Raw genomic sequence first — 18,200 nt, 5'->3', positions numbered from 1 at the left:
AGGAGTCGTAAGTTCGCGTGGGCCCGGTAACAACGACGCTACACTACTGTTGATGCTACTGGATGGAGACCGTCATACTCGTTACATATCCTTCTATAGCTACCCCGGTCTGCTGAGGGGTCGGAGAACATGGTAAAATATACCATTAAAGCTTAACTACACCCCAGGCCTGAACAATCATCTGCTGCGTACGCTGGTGCTCTCCCGTATACCGCTGCTTTCTAGCTTCATTCGTGACCGCTTTAGACCAAGATGCCGGCGGGGTAACATTGACTACCGTTCCGGGCTATAGGACTCACTTGCAGGCCGCATCCTCACGGAAGCGCAAGTAGGGGTGCTTTTGTGGTGAGCGGCCTCAAATATGCTCAAGACTTGAGTCTCTCGGTGCCAGCCATGTCGTCCTGCGCATCCTTGACAAGGAAGCTACTGCAGTGTTAGCCCTCGTTGAACCAGGATCCAATCAACGTCAAGTGATCAACTCACTTGTACATCAGTATTGTGGGAGGGATCGTGCCCAGATGCCACAGGCTGTGCGCATCCAGAGCACCCCACAACGGCGGGAAGTCGAAGAGCTCCAGACTCATGACCGTGATGATGCTCGCGACGACGATACTCGGCCAGATGGCCCAACCCCTACGCGACTGCTTGTACTTATTGAAACTGAACCACAACCACATGAGGTTTTGGATCATGCCAACAATGACGTTGGCCGTCATGTTGTACGTGTAGTCCCAGCGCACGCCCTTAAGGTACGCAACGTGCCCCGCATACAGCAGCACGCACAGCAGGGTCCAAGCGCGCAGGACTGACCTCCGGCGCGGCGTCGGGCGATCGAGCCGCATGATGCGCACGACGGTGTAATACAGCCCGTACAGAACGCTCGCGCCCGCCGCGAAGTAGTCGAGCTGCTCGGTGGCAGGGAAGTCGCGGGTGTGGAAGATGGCGCTGAAGACCCAAGAAGCCATGCCCACGCCGGCGAGCCATTCGTACCACGGCCGTAGAGGGTACGAGGACGGGATGACGGCGCGTAGCTTGCGCCAGCCGTCGTGGTGCGCCCAGAGGTTTCCAAGGCTGAACAGGGTGCTGAAGGGCTCCTGGATGCCAAGGAGACGGTGGAAGGGCCATTTCCCATGAAACTGGACCACGGGCTCGTCGGCCGCGAGACGCTGCTTCGTGATTATGTGCTGGCACGTGTAGTCGCATTCGGAGGCGCAGGTCCAGAAGAGGAGACGGCGGTGAAGGGCTGCGGTTGCGGAACTTCATTAGCATCTGGTGCGCGCGAGGTCCACGGATAGGGAGAGGAAGGTTCGGGGAGCAGGTGACGTACGGATCGGCGTGGCTTCTTTGCCCGGAGCGCAGTTCTCATCGTGGCAGACCTGCAGGGCAGCACAAAGCCACATGTCAGTCATTGGATGCCGAAAGGGGTGGTACTGGCGCGGCGGACATAGCCCACGCGTGTGTAGTGGCACTAACCTGGACGCATTCTCGGAACTCTGGCAACCGATCACCGTAGGATGCCTCGACGGTGACCGCAAAACCGAGGATAGCAATGACGAGGACCAGGAACAGAGGAGACTGTGATCGTCTCCCCGCTCGTGAACCTTTCATGACGCCGGCATCTATCGCTTGTGGAATCTCGCGTGGCCGGAGGAGAACGGGAATCAAGAGGCAGCGGCGGTGAATGTGTGGGTGGTGTACGGACCGGCGGTCGAGGTTGAAAAATGGTAGGGAGAGTGACGGAGTAGAAAATGTACTGTGACGCGGGAGATGGGACACAAGGGTTCGGAGGTCTCGGGCAGCCGCTGCTCTGTCACCGTTACACTGACTGATTGATTGAATGAAGGCAACGACTGGCGAGGACTTAGCGCGTCTGACTGGTCACTTTCTCTGGGGCAACCAATTTTGACAGGGTGTAGCTTGGTAGCCGATCTCTGGACAGGGGGGGGGGGGGGGGGGGGGGGGGTTCCAAGCGAGATTCATTCAACTCTAAACTAGGTATCCCCATCACTCTCAACGTCAACTGTTTCAAGCAAACCTGCGTGTAAAGAATACTTCATAGGCAGCATGTTCTTCTTCCATCAGTATGCTGACATGTTTCTCAATCCGGAAAATCACCAAAAACGCCGTGACTCGCTGGGCACATCACATCACGTCACTAGGAAGGGACTCGTCTCATTCAGCTGACCGATTTGAAGGTTGCGGTCACACCAATTCTGCTTCTCTCATCAGATCGGTATATATTATCCTACAGTTTCTGCTCGAAAATCAATAATTCAGGCTTCTTCGACTCCAGCATTACCGAACCCATCCCAAGCGCATCCTCCACCACTCTAGGCATCACTCGAATCGGGTTTTTTGCTTGGTGTTCCCTCGCTATCGTTCCCTCTTGCCGTTGGGTGACTTCTGTGCTGGGTAGTAATTATCGACAACACTGGCTCGGGTGTTGGCCATTAAGATTCTCGGTCCCCGGTGGCTAAAATCCATCGTCAGGCTCACCTCTCTTGAGTAAGGGCCTGTGAACCTGGTTCCAGAGTAAGCGTCTCTCGACCAGAACTCCGGGGTCATCCATGGTCTCCGGATCTTTAGGCAGAGTCGAGATGAGTTGTCGGCCATAATTGAAGTCGAGCCACGGGTGATCAGCTTTTGGTCCCCGAATCATCTTCATGACGAATTCCCGGGTCCATACGGATGGTCCCCAGCAGTATGCTTCTGAGCCCTGTTGCAGCGCTACCTTGACAAGTGCGATCCATGGATGTGTTGACTGTATCGCTGGCTTGTTCCTTCTTCGTAGGATGACGTACATAATCTTGCGCTCTAGGCTCATCTTTCGCGCATCGGGGCATTCGTCCCAGGTATGACCCTTCGCGTTGTGAATGGGACAGCCCTTGATGTAGCCGTTGTCGTCCGGGAAGACACAATCGCCTAGCCAGTGGCCAAAGTGGCCGCATTGATTGCAGACGTTGTCCTCGTGGAAGCGATCTCCCTCCAGCGACTGTATTGTCGTAACCTCATTCAAGGCGGCTTCTTCCTTTCTCATCTCAACTTTGCCTTTGAAGGGCGGTTTATTACGTCGATAATCAGAATCATGCAGACATGAGCCGTTCGACATTCCAGTCATCTGCGGTTGATGCACTGCTCCAGCTTGATCGGCTTGTGTGCTCATTCCGACATAGTCTTGATGTAGCCCACCGTCCGCGATCTGTCTGGGATACTCCTGTTCGCCAGGGCAGTCGCCATTCGCGTTGAGGTTGTCGCTTTGATGACTCTGCTGGGGGTATGGATAGTATTGGGCATGGTTCCCTCCATCTAATGCTGGTCGCAAACGGGTGTTGGAGCCAGCATGGCCAGACCGAACAGAGCTGCTATTGCCATGAATTCCAAAGCCGTGATCGAGTTGGTCCTCAAGTTTGAATCTGGTTACTTCAGTATTGTGTCTTGGCTGAGCGTGGATGGCAGTGCTTTGGTAGCCAGTCCTGTTGTCGTCAGGTTGGTGCGAAGGCCTACCCATGGCGGCGGGCGGCTGATATTGTTGAATGAAATTGTCGTAAGGCGCACAAACATGGACCGGAAACCGCAAGGAGTTTTCGCGATTTGTGCTTGTGTCTCTGTTATTGAAGATTTTTCGTTTCTTGCTATTGTTAACGCCATGGTGACTGTCTGCATGGGTGTATTGTTCCACCTCCAGGCTCCTGAGAACTTGACCAGAATCATTTAGTGCAACTGAGCTAGGAATTTGGGCTTCCTGCTGATGTTGAGAGTAGGTTCCAGTCCAGTTGCTAGCGAAGGGAGGTTTGAGTTCGGAACTGGAGTCTATCTGGGCAAATTCGCGCTGGTGTTGGGCGGGAGGTAAGCGGCCGTGGACCTCTCTCATCCTCTTGTCTTCATCGTGAGGCTGTCGACGGCCATCACCACCGCGGTCTTTTTTCTTGGTTCTCGTCATCGCACCGAATCTATTCGCTCTGTTGATTTTGGTGAAAGGGGGAAGAAAAAAGAAAGATGTACGACGGGTCAATTGAAGAGGGGGGGGGGGGGGGGGGGGGGAAGGGATAGGAAACACAAGATGAGAAATCGTACTGATAGAGATGGATTATTTGACAGGAACGACCAAGGGTGATGTAACATGACATAACCCGCCAGAGCGAGATAGTTTTCGAATAGCTAAAGGCCCAGGTGAACACATGCTCACCGGAGAATGAATTCCCTGGTGAATTTTACATTGGCAATACAGTTGGCGTCAAAACAGAACCAAACGTGTAATTTTGGCACACTCGCTTAGTGAAAACAATGATGTAACTAAATTACCTGACGGTATAGTGAAAGCTGTAGCTAAAGTAGCATAGGGTCTTGTCAGTTGATCACTATATTTATTCAGCCACTAGGTAGCTCATGACGATCAACACTAGGTAGGCTAAGCAAACATCCAAATCACTTGACTGCAAACATAGATATGCTCTATGTTTCTGTATTGAAACTCTCGCAAGCCATTGATGTCGATGGTATATCCTGGATGTGGCTCGTTCTAGTTCCTTGAAATGAGAAGCCGAGGACCAGCATAAGTGATATATCAAGCAAGAACGGAGATGGTAAGTTTCCGAACCACGTTAAAGCTGCCACAGCTGGAGAGGCGGTCCAAGTGAACGACCTCAGTCCGAAGTTCCATCAGATTGGACTTTTCCAAGAGTTCTATAGAAAAAGGCAGGAGCTCCTAACTTCTATCCTCCCGCCTTATCTTACCTCACTACGGGTTGCTCACCCTTTTTACCCTGCTCATACCTTACTGATTATTACACTTCTTCACTATTTCCAGTCCCCCTGCTTTATTCATTCCCCTAAAACGCACCGTTAATTCATCTGGCCCAATAAGCTCTTCCCGTTCATAACCAAACATATATGTTGGTCTTTGCTGATAGCCTATCGTTTCACAGCAAACCATTTTACTAACAATCATTTAGTCGGTGAAGATGTGTGGAGGCGCGTCCATTATGGGAGGGGAGAGAGAGAGAGAACAATCAGTCACTCCATCTCAGTCGTCCGCTAAACGCGCCAGGGTGTCTTCCGCCGCAGTCGAGCCCGTCTTTGGACGGCTCGAAGTCACCGCAGACATGAACTCTGAGGACATCATCCGGATCAGCAGTAAGCGTCTGGGAGATAACAGACCCGTCATCGACCACCTTTCGGACGATACATTTGCCATCCTTGGCCCCCGTGAGCAAGCCCACGTCATGCTCGACAAGATCCTCCGCCATAGCGATAAGCCTACATTCACATGCATCGCGAGACTCGTTCCCGACACGGAGAAGGCGGTAACACCCATCTCTACGGCGGGCGTGGCTCAGGGCGTGACACCTGGGGTCCTTCACCACGGCATCGGCGAAACCAAGGTTGTTCCCGCTCCCGATCTCGACGGCTCGGTGCTTTCCCGCCGCAGCCTTGATGCTGCGCTGGAAAAGTGGTCAACAGGGGGCAAACCCGACATCAAGCTAAAGTTTCTTGTCGATGAGATGGAACGCCTTGAGCCACAGGCCCGTTCCGTCGAGCTGCTCGTGATACAGCGACTCGCAGCTAAGAACCCAAGGATGACCGTTTTTGACTTCAACTCAATGTTCTCAACAGCGCAACGATACTGTTACAATCAGATAGAGAAGCAGGGGAAGACGCAGGTCGGCAAAGATACAATCTGCTTCAATCTTCTCGTACACTTCTGGTTGATGTCCATCGACCCAAGTCTGGGTCCCGGGGTTTCACTTAGGTTGGGCCCTGATAATATCACTTTCCCGTGGCACAAACTGAGGCCTAGCAATATGGCAGGTGGTCCTGATCCGTCATATGAGAACTTCCTCCAGGAGCGCAAGTAACAAAACACGCCCCAAAGAGCATATTCTTGTTTATTTAAGGCGCTCATAGCACCTAGGTAGGGCCTCATCGCCATCTTTACTCGAGAGCGACAACATCCTGAACGCGACGGATACACGATACGACACGCAAATTAGCAGCTCTTGGGACGACCAGGCTGGCGGTTTCCATGGCATGGGCATTGCACAATACCAAGGCGCACAGTCAAAATCTCAATAAAAGTTGATCGTATAGACCATCAAATCATCCTGCCCTGTCTCCCGTCTCCCGATCGTTTCCTTTGTGATGACTTACCTTTGTCCTGTGAACCAACAGCATTTCACATCACCTCTATGCACACACGCACATCATTGCAAGTTTGCACGGGTTCTGAAACCAAGGGCAGTTCGTAAAAGGTGTATATGCTTGTATGAACGAGGACAACAGGCTAAATTGTCGCCCCCCCCTTCTTTTTTATTTTTCCCTTGGCCGCCCCAAAACGCCAGAGCAAATGAAAAGACGTTAAGAACAAAAAAAAAAAAAAAAACGTTGAAGCAGCCCGCCCAGTCAGGCGCATGATGATAAAAGCCACGGCATCTCTGAATGCGTGTGTACCTCTCTCTCTAGTACTTCTTCTCTTTGATATCATGTACTAACCCCCTTTCACCTCCTACTCATTACCATCCATACCCCCGCCTCTCTCATCGTCTTTTACTGCTCCATAGCCTCGTCGTCACCGGCGGCGGAAGCAGCAGCAGCACTATCGTCACCCCACAGGCCGTCAAGCTTGAACTCCTGGGCCCACTCCGTGACGATGGTCTTCTGGTCCGCCGCGCCGACATCGTCGCTGACGGGCGCCGCAGCGGCAGCGCCATCGCCCTGCACGGCCAGGACGGGGGCCTCAACCCAGCCCTGGATGCGGCCGTCGCGCCAGTCGGTAACGACGGTCATGGCGGCGGCGTTGATGTTGGGGATGCCGCCACGGCCGAGGCGGCCGCGCTTCCGCGCGACCTGGACGAGGAAGTCGGTCGTGATGTCGCCATCGGCGCGGCTCGGCAGTAGCGGGGGCAGGTCGTAAACGTCCGTCAGCTTCTGCAGCAGATCAGGGGTGGCAGACAGCCGGCGCAGGAGAAGAGTGACGGCGGGGATGGGGTCCTCGATGTTCTTAGGGGGCACAGCGTTGAGCAGCACGAGGTGGGCGTGGGCGTCGGTCGCGTTCTTGAGCGACACCAGGCCGGAGGTCGCGCTGTTGTTGGCCGAGGGGAAGACGATACCCGGGGAGTCGAGGAGGGTGAGCTTGCTGTCGATCTTGACGGCGCGGATGCTCGTCGTAACGCCAGCCTCGGCGCCCGCGGGGCACGCCTTGGAAGCGCCGCGGCCGCCGCTGAGGCGGCCGAGGAGGGCGTTGATGACGGAGGACTTTCCGACGTTGGGATAGCCGATGACGCCGACTGAGACGGCGCGCTTGAGCTGGCGGCTAGCGGCGTAGGACTTGAGGGCGCGGAACAGGTCGGCCGACGTCTTCTGCACCGTCAGCTCCTTGTGGTTGAAGGTCTGGGCGTTGGGGGCCGCGTTGGAGGCGCGCAGGGGCAGGGTCGGGAAGTAGCGGCGCAGGTGGACGAGCCAGTCTTTGAGGACCTTGGGGGGCACGAGGTCGATCTTGTTGACGACGAGGATGAGGCGCTTGCCACCGTTGGCGGCCGCCATGACGCTACGTTCGACGTCGCGGGAGCGGGTGGACTCGGGATCGCGGGCGTCGAGGACGTAAAGGATGACGTCGGCCTGCTCGACGACGTTCTTGAAGACCTTGTCGAACGCCTTGCGGGAGGTGGCGTTACCGACGGCGATTTCGGGCGCGGCGTCCGAGTCGTCCGAGTCGTCGTCCATCTCGTCGTCATCGCCGCCGTCGCGGAGGTCCTTCTCGTAGCTCTCAGCAGCGGCCCTCGCACTCGCCAGCAGGGCAGCCATGGGGTTCGACTCGTCGACGTCGTCGTCGTCAAACATCATGTCGTCGTCCTCAACATCGGCCATGACGTCCTGGCCCGTCGACGTAGCCTCGGTGACACCGCCCGTCTTGGCAGCCTTTGCCATCTCGCGGCGCTTCTGCGCCTCCTCCTGCTTCCGCAGCTTCTTCTCCTCAATCTCCTCAAGGATCTTTTCCTTGTAGGGGAACAGATTCGGGATGCCGGGATCCTTCTTGAGCTTGGACCGCCATTCCGGGTTCTGCTTGGCGAGTTTTCTCTGTTTCCTCTGCTTGGCCGCCGACGCCTTTTCGATCTTGTGGCGGAGGCGCACGGGGGTCCTCTTGGACTTTGGCTCTGCGATGCTGTCAGTTAATACGGGACAGTCAACCTCCTGCGGAGTACGACGTACTCTTGGGTTTGTTGATTGAGCCAGCCATCTTGGAAGTTGACCCGGGCGACTTGGGGAGCACTTTTTCTTATTACTTGGAGGGATGCTTCCTGCTAACCTCGACTGCCGTAAATTTTCCTGCGCCTCGGTCTTGCAGTGCAACTTTCAAAAATTTAGTGGGAGGGCGGGTTCTGCCGCCCCACACCGCTCGATATCATTATCAGACCCCACTACCAACGCTCACCGCCCGAATCTAAGCCCGTTGCGGCAGCCCCGCCATCAACCGAAGATAGCCCCTCCATGGTGAGAGCGAGAGCCGCTGGAGCCAGTGGGCCAGAGACGCAGCATAACGAGGAACCTGTCCTGGAAAAAGAGCCTCTGATGGTGTTGGGTCCCCGGGTTCGCCATGGCGGCGGCGGATTACCAAGGTCGTCGTTGCCGACTCAGCGATCACCCAAGAGTCATCAGTCGCCTCACAGCCTCAACTTCAGCTTCGAGTCATGCTTTCTCATCCGCACAAAGGATCCGATACAATTAGAGGCACTTGAAGACAGTTTTCAGTAGGAAACGCATCCCGGAGATATACCCCGGCGCCTAATCAATCGTCTTTACCTAAGCCAACCTGATCACAACTCTCGCCAGGTAATATCGTGTTTTCACCTCCCCCAAAAGGGAGACAACTGCTAAAACCTCCGCCGTCAGTCACCCACACTTCAACCATGTCGTACGCAGCCCCCCCACAACGCATCACCTTCGATGGCTTCCTCTTTGACATGGACGGCACCATCATCGACTCAACAGAGGCCGTCGAGAAGCACTGGCACACGTATGTCCACCGATCCAAACCTCACTACCAAGGTCTCACGGTCGACGGCGTCCCTTGCATCAGGACACCCCCCCCCCCCCCCCCCCCGCCCGTCTCCTAACCCATCCCCACTCACTAACACCGCTCTCCCTTGCAGAGTCGGCAACGAAATAGGGGTTGCGCCTGAGGTGATCCTCGCAACATCCCACGGCCGCCGGAGCATCGACATCTTGAAGATTCTGGCCCCTGAGAAGGCGAACTGGGAGTGTGAGTTGCGCTCGGATCTCTTGTCGTTCGTCCCCTTGCTTCCCTCTTCACTCACCGGCCGGTCGCTACCGTTTCTCATCGCTTGACACTGTTTCTCACTCGACAACCCCCCATAATACAAGCAAGGGGTTCAAGGGGGACGGAAGTTGGCTGACGTGCTTGCTGCAGATACTCGCGAGATGGAGGGCCGCCTGCCGAAACTCTACGGAAAGGACGCGATCGAGATCCCGGGAGCAAGGGCGCTGCTGGACGCTCTGATCAAGGAGGACGCGCCCTGGGCCATTGTCACCTCCGGAACCGAGCCTCTCGTCGGCGGATGGCTCGGCGTCCTCAAGTTGCCCCAGCCCGAGCATCTCGTCACGGCCGAGTCTGTGGAGAACGGCAAGCCGGACCCGACCTGCTACCTCATCGGCCGTGAGAAGCTGGGCCTACAGGATGCGTCGAAGCAGATCCTCGTGCTCGAGGACAGCCCGGCTGGAATCAAAGCAGGCAAGGCAGCCGGATGCAAGGTGCTGGGCCTCGTCACAAGCCACACCGTTGAGCAGGTTGCGAGCGCCGAGCCAGACTGGATCGTCAGAGACCTCGACTCCGTGAGGGTCGTCGAAAAAAGGGATGGTGTCGTCACTTTGGAGGTTTCCAACGCCCTCGTACCGGGTCTCAAGGCGTGAGGAATGGAGGCTCCTCTAGGTAAATCGATAGACAGAATTAGACTTTGTGTGCCTGGACCCCATTCTCACAGAGCCGTGGTCCGCCGTTCCCTTGGGGCAAAAGAAGGGAGAAGGTGAGGCCAACTCCGTGACAAACGATCGGCTAGTGCGTCTCGAGGATGACATTGACTAGATTCTGGCTTGGCTTGTCGAGAGAAGTCTGGATTGGAAAGGACAGGAGACAGCCTCGACGGGCGTACGCCTACGGTGAGAGATCCCAACCACAAGCAGACTCATCGGCTGCGGTGTCTGCTTCCACCCGTCGCGGCAGTCTAACAACAAAACGCCATTGATGTCTGCGAGAGGTGAGTCGCGTAGGCCCAAGACCTTGTCTCTGACCCAGAGACAAGATACAGTGGATGTCGTGTTCGGGACATGTGCGACCTCAGGATCCAAGAATACCACCCCCCCTTTTCCCCCCTTTCGGCCGAGCCAGGTGAGCCTCAATACACTCAAGTGTAGTCTCGCCGACGGCTCGGATTGCCAAATTCCCACGGATTTGCACAGCACGCTGTATCGTCGGTTTGATCAGCTCAGCGCGAAGCAGACAGAGCGGGAGCGTATCGAACTCACGCCGGCGGCCTTGCTTTTCTTTTCTTTCGCCGACATTGGGCAAAAGCCCACGACCTCAAGGTTGACTCGGGAAAAGCAACGTCCAAAGGGTCTCAGTCCGGCGAACGCACTACTTTCGCATGGCCCAAAAAGCAAACAGGAACGACGGCACTCGTTTCACGAAAGCGTCGTGCAGGGAAGTCTGACGACTTGTCGAACATTCCCAGTTGCCTCTTGTCTAGCCTATGCGGAACCTGAGCGGTCCCGAGGCCCTGGTTGTGGCGCACCTTTGCATACCTTTCGATGACAAGGCCACTATTGGCGGCATACTACGGATACCAACCATGTATGTAGACCAGATGAGACGAAAAGTGAACGGTTCGTAGGAGTCCATGTGAGCCGGAGGTGCAAGGTCCCGGACACACAAGAATGCTCTGTCAGCTCCGGGCTTCGTGCTGACAGGTCGGCTGCCTGCAGGTCGTAATCACCCAGGCACAGCCACATCTTTTGAGAGAAGGTACAAGTCGAATCAGGAAACAGCATCTTGCAGCAACTTCGGAGATCTTCATGCCTTAGCGTTTGGAGCGTCGCTCGAGCCGGCGACGAGTGTAACGGGGCGAGCGGTACGGTGCCGGCTTGGCCCTATCCCCCCCCCCCAGACGATGATGTTTGGCGAGGGTTGGAGCAGCGAAAGTCCTCTTCGGCCGCCCACCTTCCACGCCAGTTCTGGCTGGCGAGCGGGCAAACGAGGCTGCCGGTGCTTGGTGGCTGCAAGCGTATTCAGAGGCGGATAACCCGCGGACGAAGCCGAGACAGCGACACGACAAGGTGTTCGCCGTATAAGTGTTGGCGTTGAGGCAAGGCCCAGGAGGAGGAGTTTGCTAGTTCACTGCTTCCCAAGTGCCAGCAGGCGCCCGAAGACGCCATTCCCACACGTGCGACGGCATGCATCAACTTTCGTGTGGACAGATGCAGTGAATCAAGGGACTAGGCCAACACAGGTTTCGCCCACGAGAGTGTCGTTTTTTGGGGAGAGCCACGCGAAGGGACTGCTCCGGCGAGTCTTGATGCCCGGCTGAACCTCAAGCCCTGGTCACAGTCATTGCATGCTGCAGGCCTAGACTGACTATTACTTCCAACCATAGGCGGCCACCGAGGCAGCGTATTTCCACAGCACTCACTGAAAATGGCGAAAGCAACCCCAGTCTCTTCCGCTGACAGTGATTTTGTCATCTCGACTACCATGAGGAGGATATTGGAATATTGAGTGGTGGCGCACCCCATCTTTAATGAGGAATCAGGGCGACGAGTCCTCAAAAGTGACGGACCGCTCTCGCCGGTGCCTTCGGATTCGATTAGTGCAAAGCCATGATTGGCCGGGTTTCCAGAGCCAGGCTACTGGGCTGAACGGGAAAGCCGTACGCGCCAGTCGTCAACGCGAACGAACCCATCGTATGCAGGAGATACGCACGCCTCGAGGGATCAAGCTCGTCACCGGGACGCGGCTTCCGGCTGCATCCACATCTTTGCGGTTCCCTTCGGCGGACAGACGTGTTCTGACTCGAGTCGACCCTGCCGTGAGGCTGTGTCGTGGTTTAGCGAGCGAGAATGAAATTGTGCCGTCGCAGAGATGGAGGGGGGAGGTTCAGGTCGGTGTTGGGGTGGGTGGATGTGGAAACTGACAGGCGAAGCAGCCCGGCCCGCATGCAAGTGTTGCTGTTGCGACACGCGTGTGCTTCTTACCAGGTTCCTCGGCAACTTTTTCTTTCTTCTTTCTTTCTTTCTTTCTCTCTTTCATTTCTTTTGCCTACGGCCGTGACGAGGGACCCTGATTTAGTTTGATGAGAAAAGGCAGGGGAGAAGCAGCGGCTAGTGCGCATGGGGAAGACAGCAAAGGAACAAGATAAAACATAGATAAAAGAGACGGGAAAACCCCGCCCCTCGCCGGATAATGCAGGGGCAGGCCGGTATCCCCATTCATCTCATCAGTCGTCACGGCCGGCATCGCACGTGGCTGCCAGGACCCGACGTTGACCACCCCAAAGTCGTCCAATACAGTACTACGTTGTTTATCATGCAGATAGTATCTACTGGGGTACATGATGCGACGAAGGGACCGAGCCACGCTGTGCCTCGTAAATCGTCATGGACCTCGACAAACCGAGCAACCGCGGCATTCGAGTGTCGGGTTTTGTGGTTCTTGTGACTGCAGGGGAGAGTCTAAGACATGGTTACGTTACGGCCTTCGGGTCAAGCTCCCCCTACAACGACTGAGCCCCTTTTCTGCGCATATATCCGTACTCGCAAAAACTTCATCTCCCATGTGCAGATTATGCCCAGGCGCACGGTCATGACTCCTCGAGTCCTACGTAGTAAGCAAAGCAAAGCAAAGCGAAGCCTCGTGGCCGTTATCCCCATGCGCCTCGTCAGTCGTCTTGAAAGGGAAAAAAAAAAAAAAAAAGCGAATACACGCGAAAGATCAATGGGCGGGGTGTCGTTGGCGTTGCGCCGCCCCCCTCATTCGGCAACGCGCTGCTCATTGCTTATGGCGTGCGTACGGCAGATGTTCCCGGCCGGACATGGTCCATTTGACGAACAGAACTGGGTGAGGGAAGGCATCCCGATTCTCTGGATGAAGGCCAGGCACTAAAATAGAAATGGTTACACTCGGAGGTCTCTCAGGTAGCCCACATAGGACAAGGTCTTGCAGAATAGGTATCATCTCCGGAGGCGGGCTCTTCGAATGGCTAGAGTGGAACACCGGGTAGATGTCTGATAAGCAGATGAAGACGACATCGACATCTGTGGTGTTGGGGCGCAGCAAGATCTGGGTCGGTACTGCAGGGCTAGCAGGGACCGATCGCAACGTAGCCGGCAAATAAGTATCCGTACCTGTACAGTATCCGTACACAGCACAAGCTGCCGCACAACGGACAACTGAGTCACCGAAATGGAGGTTGTGCTACGCTCGCTGGCTCGTATATCATGCGATGCACCCGAAGCTGGTCAAATACGTCGACGGATTGCACTGACCATGCTGCTGCTGCTGTAGTAACCTCTCGAACCAAGTCTTGGTCACAATACGAAATGAGCCCATTATACGGATATCAATGTTCATGTTAGCGGTGGCAGATAGCCCAGTCAATGACGTTGAGTATGCCGGGGGAGGGGGAGGGGGCCAAGACAAGTCTAGTTGTATTGGGCTTTTCTAGCTTTCCTGACGGTTGAAATTATCGGCAGCGCTTGAGCCAGTCTGGCGCCGTTGGCTCATCGCTGCTAGTGGCATGGTGCTGGGTGTCTAGGTAGCTACCTACCTATGCTACCTACCTACAGTGGGGTAGCAAAAGTGTAGCTCAATCCCCACCTCGCGACGCGATTTTGCACACGCGTCAACACCTACTACTCTTCAATATCCCTCGCCGACAAACAAAAATGGCAGATAAAACCACTAGAAAGGAGTTTTCACCTTATAAACGAATGAGGATTTGAAATGCCTAGGAATTAGGTATGCCTTATAAGCAGATTGCTAAGAAAGAGGGCTGTTTAAGGCACTCTATATATAAGATTGTTAAACAGTATAAAGTCTAGACCTCTGCTTAAAGTTAATATTAGTCTAGCCAGCCCCCTCTACTTATAAATAGGCATAAAAGGTATATCTTTTAAATCCTTAATTAAGACCTTTTCTTGTTTACTTAAGAGATTATTAAGCGTGCTTCTCTCCCTTATTTAAAGTAGATATTAGTATAGTACCTTAAGGATTAAGGTATCTAACACTATTAAGCCTTATAACAGCTAAAGCTCTCTACCTAGGTAGCTAGAAAACGTCTAGCCTTTATAAGAGTATATATAAGAAAGCCTCCTGCTTATTAGTAACATTAGATATTCTTTAATAAGGCCTTAATTACCTATAGTAATAAGGAAGAAGGTAAGTAGGTATTTTACTAAAAAGTATGCCTACTTTATACCCTTATATATTAATAATACTAACTACTTAGGACAAAAGACTTTAATAGGAGAATATTTACCTATAAGAGAAGCCTACTTACTATAGTTAGATGTTTTAGGAGGGCTTTTTAAGAAGAAATTAAACGTCTTTAACACTACTATCTAGAGACCCTAAATCTACCTAAGGAGGTGTTATAAGCTAGATTATTCTTACCTACCTATAAGAAATATTACTAATAATTACTAAGCTAAGAATAACATTTACTTAAGATAACGTATCTACTTATATAGCCTAAATAGTCTAAGAATAGCTTTATAAATAAGCTTATAAGAACAGGGTCACTTTAGTAGATTAGCCGCTATACTTACCTAATCTTAACCTAATTAAAAATATATAGAAAGTCCTTAAGTAACAGATTTACTAAAGATATCTAGAAATAGTATCCTTTCTATAATTAGCTACTGCCCTTAACGCCCTTATCTAGGCTGCTGTTAAAGTATAGGAGGAGTTAGAAGAAGAGATGTTATAGCACCTAGCTAAAAGTATAGATAGGCAACTTAGGGCTATTATTATTATATAAGGATAGTATATAAAATATTAAGTAAATAGATAAATAGAGCTGCCTTTTCTCTATATACTAATCTATATAATTTTACTTTTGTATATAAAACACTATTGTTTTATAAAGCTAAAGGAGTTAACTTTAGGGGGCTAGATCGGGCAATTCCGGGATTGAGCTACACTTTTGCTTACCCACTGTACCTACCTACCTATGTACTTAGGTACTTAGGTATTAGCACTGAGTGAGGTACGTATCCAAGGCGGCCCCCTCTCGAGGCCGCACAGGTACAGTCGGAAGTATCGGACAGGACGGGTTTGGGGTGCAAAGGGGTTCGTAGAGGCCTAGACTCATCCGTCAAGCACGACGGCCCAATACGCTCCGAGGAGAGCTTTCACAACGAGCAACCTCATACTGAGGGGGGACTAAAACTCCGCATGATGCCTTGGTAATGTCTCCCCTCCCTGGTCTCGGCAAGACCAATCGCATCTTGCGACGAGTATCCCCAACGACCAGCACCGCGTTGGCTCGACACCTACTGCTACGGACTGATCAGACAAGCTGGCCATGACCACTACTGCGTATCAAGTACTGCAACACCGACCAAGTGTTGTACCTATTGGATGGTCACGTCCACGGAACGGTGACGGTCCGGAACCCCACCCCCCAATAGGTACGTACGTACATCGGCCAAGCCCTCGTATCTTACATCACGAACGGGCATCGAGGACCAGCATCACGGAAGAACCCCGCCTGGTGACTTTCTACCGCTGAGGATGGTATGTGGCACTCGGCTGTTTGATTAGTCTCTTTCTGTAGATGTACAGCTCGTCCTGGTGCTGCAGTCAGACTGTGGTTTGGATGGTCGACACTCCGTGCTGATTCAATTTCAATTCGTCCATGACGCATGCTAGCTGTAACGTGCATCATGCATGTCCACGAATGGCTTTCCGATCTTTTCTGAAGCGCGAAATCATTTCCTTGCTTTAGTCCAGACCATGGGAATAATCGGTAGGTAGTGTATTTGAGCAAGGAGCGGATATCGCCGCCATCAAGAAGACCATGAGATCGGCAGCTTTTACGGATACATAGGTACCTGATTGACAACTGCTACTACTCCTTGCTCGGGCTTGCCAACCACTCGGGTGACAAAAAAAGATGGCCGCTTGCCATATGGTAGAAGTAAGTGCAACCAGCCGTCATTTTTGTCACCCGAGTGCCAATATGGCGACGCGACATGACGCGGCTGATGTTTTCCCCCGACTTGTTTGTTTCCACGTAAGGGGTCCAGTCCGTCCTGTCCTATAATGCACATCTTAAGAACATCCCACGAATGAGGCGTCTGGTATGGATCTAGGTCTGCACGCCTCGTTTGTCTTAGCAATGCCACCCTGTAATATGTCTAAACGAAAATCTTCGCCATAGAAATTGCCTGGGATGCTTGGTACCAACCGCTGCCTTGGACAGATACTTGGGAAACGCGATGTGACTCCATCACGCACAGCCTAGGCATCCCATTCCCAGCAGCTGGGTCTTAAGATCCATGTGCAGAATTGGGCTGTCTACATGATGAGAATTATGGCATCAGAGGTTGCCAATAGCATCACCATGGGTTTGTTTGCGTCACTGGCACACCTCTGGACGCTTGCTTACATTCGCCGATGCGCATAAACTAAAACCGGTCGTGGAGAGAAAGTCTCACGATCGAAAGCAACCCTAAAAGTCATCGACAGGGGAGGGTATCGTTGACGTTATTCTTGAAATTGCAAGCAAGACGAGGTGGCGGCGGCACGCTCCCGTGAAGTGTAAAGTAACTCCAAAACCACGCAAGTATCGTTGAATACGTTCTTGTAAGAGACCAGTGACGCTTGCATTTGCACTTTTCTGCAATGCAGCCTGCAAAGCTGGGATACAGCACCGCATAGCTTTCAATATCGGCCCTGCAAGGTTGTGCAAACCAGCAGAAGCAGACGCGCCAGAAATAGCAGTATACACGTCCATCTTTTGCTGTGGTTTTTTTTTGTGTAACCCTGTGGCGGTGACGGCTCAGGTCAAGGTCGGCCCACTGCCTTTAAGTAATCTGGAGAAAGGGTCGCAGTCGAGGGCGGGATGTGTCCCCGGCACCAGACCAGGAAGTCAACCGAACCATCATCTGTCAAGGGACCTTGATTCCTTCCATCAAAAGGAAACCGAGCTAGCTTCAGATACAGGCCATGGGGAAAATGTCGGGAGGAAACTTCCCGTAGCATAACGACGCTAGCCCTTGATGCGGAATGAAGGCCGTTTGTTTGCAATCCATGCTCTCTGGTATTCCTTGTTGGGGGTTTTAATGGCTCGCGAGCCTCGTTTGTGCTTAGGAGGCGTCCCTGTGTTCCCAAAGGTTGATTGCTCTTGGGGGCAGGCTCGGTGACAATTTCGCACCATGCCCGACGGCACATTGTGCTGCTGCATATGGGACTAGGGACCACATAATCCTTCAAGCTACTTACTACATTTCAGACAACCACAAGCATTGTCAGATAAAATCACAGTGTATCATCTTTGCTGACAAGCACCGTGACGACCTGTCATAGAGGGGTCAAACGTCTGCGGACCATTCGATTCGATGACGCGTGGCCGTCAACGTCGGATCTACCAGAGCCGTCCGCACATGGTCAGATATGGCAGCCATGGTTCATGAGACAGCGGTCGCGAGGACAAGCCTTGATCGTGCGTACACGTACTACGTATGCTGCCGTGGTGCGTTCTGTGCCGCGGGGGAAAAGGAAAGTATGTCGCTGCAGGTCTAGAGGGCGGGTACAACAGGCTCGAACAAGAACGCTGTAATAGTGGTAGTAGGTGACGGTGATGGAACTACTCAGTAAGATGGACCATCAGTTGCATCCTAGACGGGCCCATGCGGTCCATGTGGTAGGGTTGCCAGCTGTGAAGCATGCTGGCCTTCGGGGAGGGCGTTCGGATGGGCCCACCCACACGACTCCTCTTCCTGACGACGACAAGTGGTGGTAGACAGTGCGAGATGCGACCCAAGAGACGTTTCTGCAAGTTCGAACGAGCTGTAGCGGTTGCGACGGGCTTAGGAAGCTACCATTGGACCAGATCTCCTTTCTTGTGCAGCAGCAGCAACGGGAGCGGTGCAGCGTTGAGAGCGAGACGTCTCTCAAGAGCATGTCTCAGCTC

General features: G+C 53.3%; 5 protein-coding genes across 5 annotated transcripts; 2 read left to right on the top strand and 3 right to left on the bottom strand.

The window, feature by feature from the left end:
- Positions 1-365: 365 nt before the first annotated feature.
- On the bottom strand, positions 366-1,608 carry GLRG_03917 (uncharacterized protein; the record flags this gene model as incomplete). Its single annotated transcript, XM_008094602.1, has 4 exons — positions 366-423; positions 484-1,243; positions 1,328-1,376; positions 1,474-1,608. The coding sequence occupies 4 exons, from the start codon at positions 1,606-1,608 to the stop codon at positions 366-368; spliced, it is 1,002 nt and encodes a 333-aa protein (XP_008092793.1).
- Positions 1,609-2,473: 865 nt separating this feature from the next.
- GLRG_03916 (uncharacterized protein) lies at positions 2,474-3,037 on the bottom strand (the record flags this gene model as incomplete). Its single annotated transcript, XM_008094601.1, has 1 exon — positions 2,474-3,037. The coding sequence occupies one exon, from the start codon at positions 3,035-3,037 to the stop codon at positions 2,474-2,476; it is 564 nt and encodes a 187-aa protein (XP_008092792.1).
- A 2,065-nt stretch (positions 3,038-5,102) lies between these two features.
- GLRG_03915 (uncharacterized protein) lies at positions 5,103-5,855 on the top strand (the record flags this gene model as incomplete). The annotated part of the gene is made up of 1 exon (XM_008094600.1): positions 5,103-5,855. The coding sequence occupies one exon, from the start codon at positions 5,103-5,105 to the stop codon at positions 5,853-5,855; it is 753 nt and encodes a 250-aa protein (XP_008092791.1).
- Positions 5,856-6,543: 688 nt separating this feature from the next.
- Positions 6,544-8,233, bottom strand: GLRG_03914 (uncharacterized protein; the record flags this gene model as incomplete). Its single annotated transcript, XM_008094599.1, has 2 exons — positions 6,544-8,150; positions 8,206-8,233. The coding sequence occupies 2 exons, from the start codon at positions 8,231-8,233 to the stop codon at positions 6,544-6,546; spliced, it is 1,635 nt and encodes a 544-aa protein (XP_008092790.1).
- Positions 8,234-8,903: 670 nt separating this feature from the next.
- On the top strand, positions 8,904-9,924 carry GLRG_03913 (haloacid dehalogenase-like hydrolase; the record flags this gene model as incomplete). The annotated part of the gene is made up of 3 exons (XM_008094598.1): positions 8,904-9,010; positions 9,147-9,256; positions 9,425-9,924. The coding sequence occupies 3 exons, from the start codon at positions 8,904-8,906 to the stop codon at positions 9,922-9,924; spliced, it is 717 nt and encodes a 238-aa protein (XP_008092789.1).
- Positions 9,925-18,200: the final 8,276 nt, after the last annotated feature.

This window comes from Colletotrichum graminicola (assembly GCF_000149035.1).
Source record: "Colletotrichum graminicola M1.001 genomic scaffold supercont1.12, whole genome shotgun sequence".
NCBI classification, from domain to species: domain Eukaryota; kingdom Fungi; phylum Ascomycota; class Sordariomycetes; order Glomerellales; family Glomerellaceae; genus Colletotrichum; species Colletotrichum graminicola.
The sequence above is the reverse complement of the archived record's forward strand: the minus strand, read 5'-3'. Positions and strand labels throughout refer to the sequence as shown.